The sequence below is a fragment of the Tiliqua scincoides genome, chromosome 6 (genome assembly GCF_035046505.1).
Source record: "Tiliqua scincoides isolate rTilSci1 chromosome 6, rTilSci1.hap2, whole genome shotgun sequence".
Taxonomy (NCBI): domain Eukaryota; kingdom Metazoa; phylum Chordata; class Lepidosauria; order Squamata; family Scincidae; genus Tiliqua; species Tiliqua scincoides.
In genome coordinates, this window is record NC_089826.1 from 50,794,797 (window position 1) to 50,806,916 (window position 12,120).

The 12,120-nt window shown below is 42.9% G+C and overlaps 1 protein-coding gene across 1 annotated transcript in view; it reads left to right on the forward strand.

The window, feature by feature from the left end:
* The window catches only part of TLL1 (tolloid like 1), a 143,277-nt gene that overhangs the window by 109,142 nt on the left and 22,015 nt on the right, over positions 1-12,120 (forward strand). Inside the window, exons 10-12 of the mRNA XM_066631778.1 lie at positions 7,293-7,395; positions 8,385-8,501; positions 11,223-11,368. Coding sequence (XP_066487875.1) covers positions 7,293-7,395; positions 8,385-8,501; positions 11,223-11,368 — 366 coding nt within the window. The remainder of the gene's footprint in view (positions 1-7,292; positions 7,396-8,384; positions 8,502-11,222; positions 11,369-12,120) is intronic.

Genomic DNA, 12,120 nt, shown 5'->3' on the forward strand with positions numbered 1-12,120 from the left:
TAATCATGGCTATCTTTGGATACGACTGCACTTGGTCCAGTATACCTCTCTCTCTCATGAGATATTGCTGTCTCGCCTCATTTCCATATCAGAGTGGAAATAAACAGTATACACAGCGCCTCATTAAAACTATCTTCTAGATTATTTTTTCACTTGCGTACCCCTTGGCCCCATTTCCACAAATTGTAACCCTCATACTAGCAAAATGTTTGTAATTAATATAATAGCTGTTATTTTAAGTTTATAAGTTTTCAACTACTGATCTATATCTGATATTACATAGAGTGATTACCAGAAGCTAGTAGTTGGTGGGGCTTTCACAGTCAACTAGCTGCCTTCCTTCCTGCCTTGCCAGCCCCACGTGGCATTCTAATACGGACCTGCCTATTTCCACCATTATTCAATTGTTTTTCAAGTACCCCTAAGGGTCCTGGCAAGTACCCCTGGGGGTGCATGTACCCCAGGTCAGGAACCACTAGATTTTCAGAAAGACAAAACAATTTGAAATTAGTAGGGAGAAATAAGTGTGAATTCAGTATATTGAAAGACATTTGTTTCTTCCGTTCAAGTAATTTTTACACCATTATGTCATTGTGCTTCCAGTTAAGAGAAGTAATATTGACCTAGCAGATTCAGGAACACTAGAATTTGAGTTTTGGAAGTACTTAACTCAAAAGACGCCTGATTAAAGTTAATTGCATATGCCCACATTGCATGTTTCCTGTCTAAAATAAAAATAACGTATGACTCAGAATTTCTGCAGTTTTAACTTTATGAGGGGATTAAATGAACATTTTCCAACTGTATCAATTTTTAGTGAAAAGCTAAGTATACAAAAATCCACTTATACCAATGGGCATGAAAGTGCTTAACTCTCTGTTGGACTGTGGCATTAGTTGACACTTCTGGACACAGTTGTAGTTCTTCTTTCTTGGCATCCTTCAGTCTCGGAAGAGTCTCGCGCTCTGAATGGTTGTCCTGGAACAGTGTCCTCTCCAGTGCGCAAAGCCTGGGTAAAGTAGATATGGAGGATAGACTATTTCCCATGCAGCAAATTTTCCTCTCCACGTCACTGAAATGGTCCAATGGAAAGTCAGAGGCCAAAGGCAGAGGCCAACCAGAGGTTGGTTCCAGCAGCGTTGCAGGAGTTACCAGAATGTGACTGTGTTCAGCCATGAACTGCCTCAGGGACTCCGGCTCTGGATTTTGCCTCGAGGTTGACTCCTGAAGCCTTTTCCATAACTGGATGTAGCCACAAGGCAGTGGAGGTTTGGGATCAGAGTTTTCCTTCTTTCAGATGAGCTACCTTCCCAGGCTATCGAGTCCCATCTACCCGGTGGCTGTTTAGTCGCCTCTTACGACAAGTAGAGCCAAACTGAGGGCCCATTCTTATTCCCAGCCCCCAGGGGAAAGACATTTGTAGTTCTTAAATCCCATTTATTTCAGTAGACTTTAAACAATCCCTGCAAGATTGCGGTCCATTCCTTTCCTTAATGATTTAGATCTTCAAATGCCTTATGAATAAATTGCATTCATCTGAATGGTACATTTTCATGAAATTGCTGGGTTATATGTGAAAAATCCAGGGGCCCACTAGTTTCAGAAACCTTTGGCACCTAAAAGCTAGGCCTTATGACTGGTATTGGTTACTACAGAAGTCAGAAAGCAAAGTCTCACCTCCTGCGTGATCCCTATTGAACCTTGCTGGTCCCAAATGTTTGCAAATATTTTTGCACCCTGCTCATGTTAGGTATGTATTAGTTTGGAAAGGATGAAACGTGTATACATCTCACAGTCCATATGAGGGCCACTTCATCTGCTGCATCTCTGAAATTGAAAAGACCAACTTTTTGGAAAGCTTCCGACATACACTCCTGAAACAGGCTATAATACTGATTGAATATTTAGAAAGATATTTGGAGGAGTTCATCTGCCATCCTATCCCCTCTGCTCTTAGAATCTAGAGACAGATGTGACACTGATTACACTGGACCATAAATGTTTACAAAGGTCATGCTCCCAAGATTAAATTAGTAATTTCTTATAGATTTTGAGGTGCTGAATGCGAATATGAACATGAAAATGCAGATTTGGCTATGGTATACAGTCCATTTAGTTTCTCCTAAAATAGAGCCAGTTGACTGATTTCATTGTCATTTTCGTGTTCAGCACATCAAAAATAGTAAAACGGAGCTATTTTTATTTCAGGGGCAAATTGTAAATTGTCGAGTGTTATGTTTCTACATTTGGGGTCCTGCCTGGCTATCATGTTACATGTGCCTCTGCTCTTCTGTATTCTCATGTAGAACCTCTCTTTTTTTCTGTGTGCCATGTGCAGGGTGACCAGATACAATGGAGGACAGAGTGCCTGTATGTTTAATCATCATATAGAAGAGGGAATTTTGGCAGGTGCAGCTCAACGTGGAAAGGTTTAAGAAACTGCACCTGCCAAAATTTCCTCTTCTATATGATGATTAAACGTACAGGCACTCTGTCCTCCATTGTATCTGGTCACCCTGGGGCCATATGTGTGTGTTAGTGTGTGTGACTTCATGCCTTCTCTGCTTTCCCTTTGCCAAGATCAGGGGTGCCCAAACCCTGGCCCTGGGGCCACTTGCGGCCCTCAAAGACTCCCAATCCAGCCCTCAGGAAGCCTCCAGTCTCCAATGAGCCTCTGGCCCTCCAGAGACTTGCTGGAGCCCGCGCTGGCCTGATGCAACTGCTCCCAACATGACAGCCAACTGGTTCAACCTCTCACGTGAGCTTTGGGATGAAGGCTTCCTCCACGGCTTGCTGTTTCACGTCTGTGATGCAGCAGAGGTAGCAAAGGAAAGGCTGGCCTTGCTTTGTGCAAGGCCTTTTATAGGCCTTGAGCTATTGCAAGACCTTCATTAATTCATATAAGTTCCATCTCTAATAGATTCTGTAGGGAGGGGCCTGGAGCAGGCTTGTTCCACCCCCAGGGAGGCCTCAGATAGGCTAAAGGGGGGAGGGGGTTCCAGCACCCTTGTCCTCCTCCCTAGCAGAGCTACCAAACCTGGCCTAGGAGCAGGACCTGTTTACCTCACAGCTCCCTGCTTCACATTGACTGTCTCTCATCCCTGGCCTTCCTGTTTTATGGAGCAAACCCGCCCCTTTTGGCCCCTTCTCTTCCTCCAGGTGGGGCAGAAAAGGCCTTTCCTGTTACTGGCTTGTTTCCTGCAATGTTCCTTGTTTGCCCTGCCAGCCACCTCTGGCTGGTTGGGGTGAGCCAACCTGCTTTGCCCCCTTCAAGGGCAGGGAAGCCTCCTCACCCTGGCCATGGGGTGCCTGCTCCAGGGTAAGTCAGGGGTCAGGGCATCTGGGAGGGGCCCCGACAGATTCGTTTATGTAAATTTATTCAGATTTGAAATGTAAATTAATTATTTTTTTCCCCGGCCCCTGACACAGTGGCAGAGAGGTGATGTGGCCCTCCTGCCAAAAAGTTTGGACACCCCTGGCCAAGATCATTGCATTCCTGAGCATCTCAGTATACAGCATACATTTCGATAGTATACATTACTGAATTTTATGTGGTAATATAGCTGATAGCCAATCCATGATTAGAGAGCCTGCAGGGAACCTGATACGCAGCACAGGGTGCATGAAACATTTCACATCTGATAAAAACGGGGGGGGGGGGGAGAGAGGCTTGCTGGGTTAAAATGAGATTTGGAAGCAATCCCTTAGATTGTCCCTTAGAGAAATCTCTCAACCAAAGTAATTGTGGGTTGTATTCTTGAAATAATGATTATTTCATTTTATTTCACAGTTGCCCCACCTCCCCTTTGTACTTCACCTAGCCCATCTTTGACAAGCAATGGGAATTCCCCCCACTGGGAGAAGACAAATCTCATTAGAAGGATACAGGAATGAAAGAGTTGGATTCCACACATTCCCTCATTATGAGAGCAGTAATGTGTGAGAGCCCAATCCTGAGCTCGGCACGCCAGCTCACTGCTGGCATGCTCCGTTGCAAACGTACTGTACGCAAGTACAGTTGCAAACATGCTAGATTGGGCGAGCGCTGGTCGTAGCCCAGCACTCGCCGATGCCGGGCTACCGCTGGGTGGGCACCCAACCTCTGCTACTCGGCCATTTGTATGGACCACTGAGCAGCGGAGAGGTAAGTGGGGGTAGGCAGGGAGGAGACATTCTGGGGAGGGGGCGAAGGGCAGGGAGAGAGCGGGGAGGAGGCATTATGGGGAGGCGGGGAGAGGGTGGGGAAGGGAGCTGGGAGGGAGCGGGGAGGGAGGGAGGCAGAACTGGTGGAGCAACGCTTCACTGGATCCAAAGCCGTGTTGAGCTCACTGCCCAACACAGAGGCTTTTGATTCATTGCCGATCATGTTGGCAGTGAATTGTGTAGCCCCATTGCAGGGCTACTTTTTTTTACCCAGGGGAAGGGGACAAAAATCCCCTTCTCCTGAGGAGCTACCAGCAGCTGTTCAAAGCACGCAGGATACGGTGGCAGCCATTTTCGACGATGACACAGCCCCATGCCCTGGACAGCTCAGGATTGGGCTGTGAGCTGGCTAGCCCTTTTATTGCACCCTTTAGTAGTATCTAGTGCAGCCATTTTCAACCACTGTGCCATGGCACACTGGTGTGCCACGAATGCTCTGCAGGTGTGCCACGAGAATTTGGGGGAAGGGTCATTTGTTAATAAGGCCAATGGGGATGTGAGCTTCCCACTAACAGTATGGTGTGCCTTGTCAATTGTCAAAATACTGATGGTGTGCCTTGACAATTTTAGTATTTTGTCAGTGTGCCATGAGCTGAAAAAGATTGAAAATCACTGATATAATGTGCAATTTAATGCATTACTAAATAAAATTTTAAAATCAATACTTGATTTATTTTTTAAAACCCTTCACTTGCACTGCATTCATTGTGGCATGTTATATTTTGAGAGGACAGAAGATTATTTCCAGTGTTACATGGATTCCAATATAATATCAGATGATTTGGTAAAGTTAAGTACAATGTATTTTAATAGAATGCTAAGTTCATATGATGCACACTCAGAAAATAGTGGCAATTTATGTTCATTGTTCTCATATCAGTGTTGTATTTCCTTGTTTCAACCGGAAAAAAAGGATAAATTTCCTATTAGATACAGATGGCACATGAAGCTGCTGTCACTGCCAAGAGGAAGTATACAGTTGCAGTGCAAAATTGAATTTGCTGCATGGTAGCAAATGGTATTTTATTTGAAATCTGACGTTTCTGGTCTCTGAGCAAAATGGCACTAGCCAGTACATGACATTTGCTGCAATTCTTTAGTTTGTGGTCCATGGTGGCAGTGGTTCTTGAATCCCAAGGGTGCTGCAAACATGCTGTAAAGCACATTTGTGCCTCTCTAGAGCTGGCTAGGCTGGTGCAGAGGCTCACACTGACTGACGGATGCCTGATTCATGCATGGAGGAGTAAGTTTGCACTGACTCGGGCAGGATGGCAGAGGAAGTGGAAGGGGGTGGCGGGAGGGTGTTCCAGGGATGGGGAGGGGGCATTTTTGGGAGGGGGAGGGCGAACCAGGTAGCAGATTGGGCCCAGGAGGGGTTGGGACCAACTGTGGCAGTGCAGGCTGAATCCTAACATCCGTCCCGGGCCTGGGCAGGCTTACACAGGCTGCTTGAATTTGCATCAGCAATTTTACTGTTGTTGATCCAACCAATATTAGTAGCTAGGACTCCAAATAGCTGGAGTGTTACATGGAATAAGGGGGAAAATATCCCTTTACCCTGAGTTGCCCTCTAGCTGGCACCTGCCTTCTGCTGGATATAGCGCAGGGCACTTGACCTGGTTGTTCAAGCATAAGTTAGGATTGGGCTGCTCTTTAGCTTGGCTTGGCTGGTCCAGACTATCACATATAGTTAGCAGTCAGGCAAAGAAAGGAAGTTCAGAATAATAGAAGGTATACACATTTTGTCATCTTTTTGCCTTTTAAACAGAGTTTTACAAGCATGATTCCTGCAATCTTTCTCTATATACTGGCTGTCCTAAGTTCACCAGTGTGAATTCAGTTTTAAAATTTTTTCCCCCTCTTTGTGGGTCAATCATTAAGTAGCAGCTTTGGGCATGTCTCTCTATTACAAATGTTCCAACATCTGCAGCTGTACATAGTAAATACGTATCATCTAAATGGGTACACAGTATATGAATTTTGAAAAGAAGCAAAATGTTTGTGTGCCAAGTGCTATTTCAGCAATTCTGGTGTCATCATCTAAAAATATGTGTTATTAATGGATGCAATCTGTTCTATTCCTCATGACTAACAGCTTGAAAATTCCAGATTCTCATTATTGCAAAGGGGGCCTCTGTCAACAAATGAACAGTTCCTCCTTTGCAAGAGTGTCATTTAGGGACAGTGGGGATGTGTATCTCTCTCTCACATACACACACTCACATTCTCTCTCTCTCTCTCTCACACACTCACTCACTCACTCACTCACACACACACACACACACACACACACACACACACAAAATACAGCTTGTGTTTCAGATCACATAAGCATACATCAAAGACACAAATCATTTTGTACAGATCAAAAATCATATATAGGAAGTTAACATAGAACATGGTAATAGTTCTGCTTTCCTCCTAAATCATGTTGGGTTAATGGGGTGCATGTAGTTAGTCTTGCAAATTAATGTAGAATATTGAGCGTTCTTTGCCAGAGGATACTCAACTCACTGGCATGCTCAAATGACTCTTGGCTAGTGGTGTACTTAGCTACAAGAGGTTAGGACAAAGGTTCTCTCTGTTTTAGGATCCTTTCTCTGTCGATGGGCGCAATCCTAACCCACTTTCCAGCACTGACATAAGGGAAATGCAGCTCCAAGGTAAGGGAACAAACATTCCCTTACTTTGAGGAGGCCTCCATGAGTGCCACCCAACTGCAGGATGCAGCACACGTCCCAGTGGCATAGCTTATGCCAGTGCTGGAAAGTTGGTTAAGATTTGGGCCTAAATCTTCTCATTCCCATTCCAAATGAGAATGGAGAAACCACCCCCCCCCCCCCCACACACACACACACTCACAGAGTTTGAGAACCTAGGCCCTGGGCCCTAGGCCCCAGATTAGCCCTTAAAACTCTAAGTATGGTGGGTAATTTTCAATAATCTCTGTTCCCTTTAAGATAAAAAAGTGGCATACTCTGAGATTGCACAGTCTTTTCTTGTCCTTGTGCTTGTGGGAAAGTCTTTATTCTGGTTCAGACTGCAAACCAAATTAATCATACGGCTTGCTTATCTCCTTTGCACTCCAGATTGTTTTAAACTTCACTACGATGGACCTTTATAAGAGCAGCCTTTGCTGGTATGACTATATTGAAGTAAGAGATGGCTACTGGAGAAAATCACCTCTGCTTGGTAGGAATATATCTGTCACAATCTGATTTCACTATTTAACTGGAGCATTGAAACAAACACAAAGTCATAAAGATCTGGAATTAACTTTATAGTCAGGTATATGTCTGTTTCGGCCCCTATAAACCATCTGAAGGTGAACAGAGCTCTCGTCGCTTCCAGAGAGCTTTCTAAAGCTTGAAGAGGCCTCATGTGTGTCCCCATTATCTCTGTGGGCTTCAGAATGCCTCTTAGAGGCAAAAAACCGCAACTCCAATTTTCAGACGAAAACCGAAAGTGATGTTTTTATGCCTTTAAAAGGCATTAGGAAGACCAGGGAAGCCTCACTGGAAAATGAGCAGAGCTCAGGTCACCTTTGGAGAGTTCAGGTTGAGCCAAGTCTGGGAGACCCGCGTTAAGCCAGATCCGTGGATAGAAAATCTACAGATCTGCAGATAAGTAGGCTCAACCTGTATTTGAATTTGAATATTAGGATGATAACACACACCTAGTCAAGTTTATTTTGTTGCAAATGTTGAAATTATCTTATGCCGGTTTACTCTCTTGGGATCTGACTTATTATGGCTCATGATTGCCTCCTCAGCCCACCCCCATCTATGCTCTATATTATCCAAGAATTCCCAGTTCCACAGCAAGATGCTTATATGTGAGCCCGAAATATGATTTTCTTCTGCTGTCACTCAATACAGAAATGAAGATAAGAGGTGGAAAATGAGTAGAAGCTGGTGAGAACTAGACAATGAGGGGAGGAGGAGGAAACTGTGAAAGAGAAGAACCATGTTGAAAATAGGAGAAACAGATTATGGGAGGACAGCAACTGATGGGGGAGAGTTTTGTCTTTTCCACTCCAACTTTACTATACATATGATTGATCTAGCCCCTCGCTTAAAAACAAGGGTCTGGCAACATCACAAATAGTTTGGCCCTAAGACTTTAATGTGTAACTGCACAATTTGGTCTTGACAATGCTACTTTGACTCATTGTTTTTTAGGCAGATTCTGTGGTGACAAACTCCCAGATGTGCTTACGTCAAGCGACAGCAGAATGTGGATAGAGTTCCGTAGCAGCAGTAACTGGGTAGGAAAGGGTTTTGCAGCCATTTATGAAGGTGAGTCATTCTGAACATGGCATGGACTAAGCTTTACTCCTTTGGAAGTGGATTAAATTAAAACATGGGTTCTGTGTACACTCAGTTTCCACTGCCTCTTCATGACCTCTCCCCACTTCCTAGATTTTAAAAGGAAGAGAAGAAGTGCAGAGAAGTGAAGAGTGATGGGCTGCCATTCTCCTCTACACTTCCTCTTCCACACCATTCCCATTTTCCTTTTGAATCCAGGGAGTGGGAGCAGGAATAGCAGTGGAAGCTGGCGCAATACTGGGTGAAGGGAGCAGCAGCATTTTTTAAACCGCCTCAGGTGCTGTCTTAGACCAGTACTGCACCCCAAAGAAAAGATTCGGGAGATATTTAAGCATAGATTTAATGTTCTCATTCAATTCAATTAACTTTAATACCATAGATACTCACTTATAGTATGTGAAATTTTTGCCAAGTAATCAAGCTCCAATTATCACTTCGCCTTATCTCCAATCAGAGGTCAGAGCCTTTCAACTCTGAACAGTTTCCATTCTCTGCTAAGCTCAGGCAGGCACCTTGTTAGTTGCTATAGTAATTTTCCTGGGACATTCCAGCCAAAGTTAACCTATTATTCTCCTTCCTTCTGCTTCAGCTTGGTTCTGCTTTGCAAATGCTTGCAAAGCAGGTCTGTTTTTTGAAACACCAGGATGGGATCCTCCTTCCCAGGCTACAATTCAGTGCACCATTACTTAAGAATAACACCCATGGAAAGCAGTGGGTCTACTTCTGAGTAAAAAGGGTTGCAACTATCTCATCTCTCTGCTGTAAATTGAATTGCACACTCTCAGTTATGTGTTATGGGTTGTATGTTGTACGTAGAGCTTCTGGCTTAACACACCAGACGACTTAAAGGTGGATTTGATTCATGGTTCTCCTGCAGTGGTTCCCAACCTTTTTCACTTGCATATCTCTTGGCAGCCCATTTCCGTAACTTGTACCCTTCATATTAGCAAAATGTTTGTAATTAATAATACAAGCCCTCATCTCCTCCTTATTGAAAGCCCAGACTTCATGTATTCATCACATATTTTCTTTTTGAAGAACAGAAGACTCTGCCTTTGCACTGTTTTGCACCAGAAGTGTCCTGAGAAATTCTGGGTGATTGATCACTTTCCATATTATGTTTCAGCTTTTTTACTGTGCTGGTTTTCAATCACTTGTTCATACATGAATGGATGACCAAAAACTAGCTATTGGTGGGGCTTTCACAGCCAACTAGCTACCTCCCTTCCTGCCTTGCTGGAATGCCTTGCAAGGCATTCTGGAGCATGGCCTGCCTTTTTCTGCCATTATTCCATTCTTTTTCAAGTACCCCTAAAGGTCCTGTTGAGTGTCTTTGGGAGTACATGAATACCAGGTTGGGAACCACTGTTTTACTGGTATATAGTTTACAGTGCACTTACTCTGATAGTGTTTACAAAAAGGTGGTGAAGACCAGAATTTAATAAAGAATAAAAATGTATCTTATGAACTTTTACTATGTTTTCAATAAATTAGAAACTATAGTTCTTAGGTAACAATTAGTGGTAGGTTATTTTTCAGGATCTGGCCTGGGGTAAAATCAGACAAAACTATAGTCCGACACCCCTCTAAGTTTAATCCCCGACTTATCCGAGGGTCATAGAAAATTCCATGATTCTTGGCTCAAAGCCTGCCCTCGACTTATCTGTGGGGTCAACTTATAGGCAGGTAGCTGCGGTGATTTAAATTAGGTTGCTGATTCACTGCCTATATTTTTAGTCCTCTTAAGGCGCAATCCTAACCCCTTTTGTGGGTGCTTTCCAGCACTGGCATAGCAGTGCCAGTGGGACATGTGCAGCTTCCTGCAGTTGGGTGGTACTCACGGGGGCCTCCTCAAATTAAGAGAATTTTTATTCCCTTACCTCAGACCTGCATTGCCCTTATGTCAGAGCTGGAAAGCACTCACATAAGGGGTTAGGATTGCTCCCTTATTTATTTACAAAGTTCTGCATGGAACTTCAGTAGTTTCCTCTAATCAAAAGAATATAAGGGATCTCAGACTCTGAGACAGAAGATCTTTGAAATACCTCTACTCAGAAGTAAGTCCGTTGAGTTCAGTGGGACTTACTCCTAGGAGAATGTGCATAGGATGCAGCCTTGGTTCAATAGTATAGTTGTTCCTTTGAGTGTTGATCGTTTATGTTAATGTTATTTTTGTTTTCAAACATCCCAGAAGACTAGGCTTGTTTTGAACAGTAATAATGACATTTTTTTCAGTTCCTCATCAGCATACAACCTGTGGCAGCATCCCAAGTTCTGCATGCAAAGGACTTCCTTTCCTATGAGAAGGAAATGTTCTATGCAAAGTCCAGATATTTCCCATTGCGCATGCCAAACATTTCCCTCTCGTTGAAGACAAAGGGAAGCCCCTGCATTAGCTGGTCTTGGCTCAAGACACTGAAGCTACTGGGTCATGTCCTATGGCTGCAATCCAGCATGCAGTTTACACTCACTCTGTGCAGACTCTATCCTATTAAATAGTTTTAAACCATAAATGCTAGGGAGAGGGGCAGGCGGGGGGGGGGAGTCAATAGATGAAGTAGCCAAAGATTATTATAACGATTTATCTTGTGTATGCATCTTTCTCTTGGCATAACTGATCACTCATTTTAGAAAAGAAAGAAAATGTAAATATTGAAAATGTGCTTCAGTTGACTTTTATGCGTTTGTCAGCAATTTGTGGAGGTGAAATACGCAAAAATGAAGGCCAGATCCAGTCTCCTAATTATCCTGATGACTACAGACCAATGAAGGAATGTGTGTGGAAAATAACAGTGTCAGAGAACTACAATGTCGGATTAACCTTTCAGGCATTTGAGGTAAAGCCTTTTAACTGATCTCAGCAAACCATCTAGTGGATAAATGACAGTGACATTTAAAGGAATCCTCATTAAGCCAGTGAAGAAACAAAGCATTCTGTATATAATGTAACTTCTGCAGTTAATATTTCCTTTCACTGAGTCTTTTCTCATTGCACAAATTTCAATAAGATTAAAGGGGTTTTATGCTATCTGTGTGATTTGAATTGGAATGTTTTAAAAACTGACAATAGTTTATTTTGACAAGTACCTAATCCTATTCTACAAGGCTGCTTTGGAAATCTATTAAATAATAAGGCTGGTATTTCTTTTCTAAATCTATTTGTTGTTTAAAAACAAAACCCTGTAATTTCTTGTTATTTAAAGATAAGAATTGGAGATTTTTCACATTACTTTTTCAGTAACCAAGCTGTTATAGGTTTTTTAATAGCTGTAAATCTGTATTGTGGTCCTTCCAAAGGTATTTTTGTGCAGCTTTTGATACTAGTATATAACTCTAGCTTTGGCCTATTTGTGAAGCACATATTTGGGCTTTGGAAAGCATTTATTTTTGGACAGAATTTTGAATTTCTCCAAGGACGGAAAAATAATTACAGAATACACACACACACACAAATGCAACATATTCAAATAGGATTTCATAAAGCTAGTAATGAATAATTTATGCAGTTGGTACACCGTGTTTTGCATTTCTTTGACTATTTCAACTTGGAATAGCATTTTGCATTTTTCTATTATATAATCTTGATCTC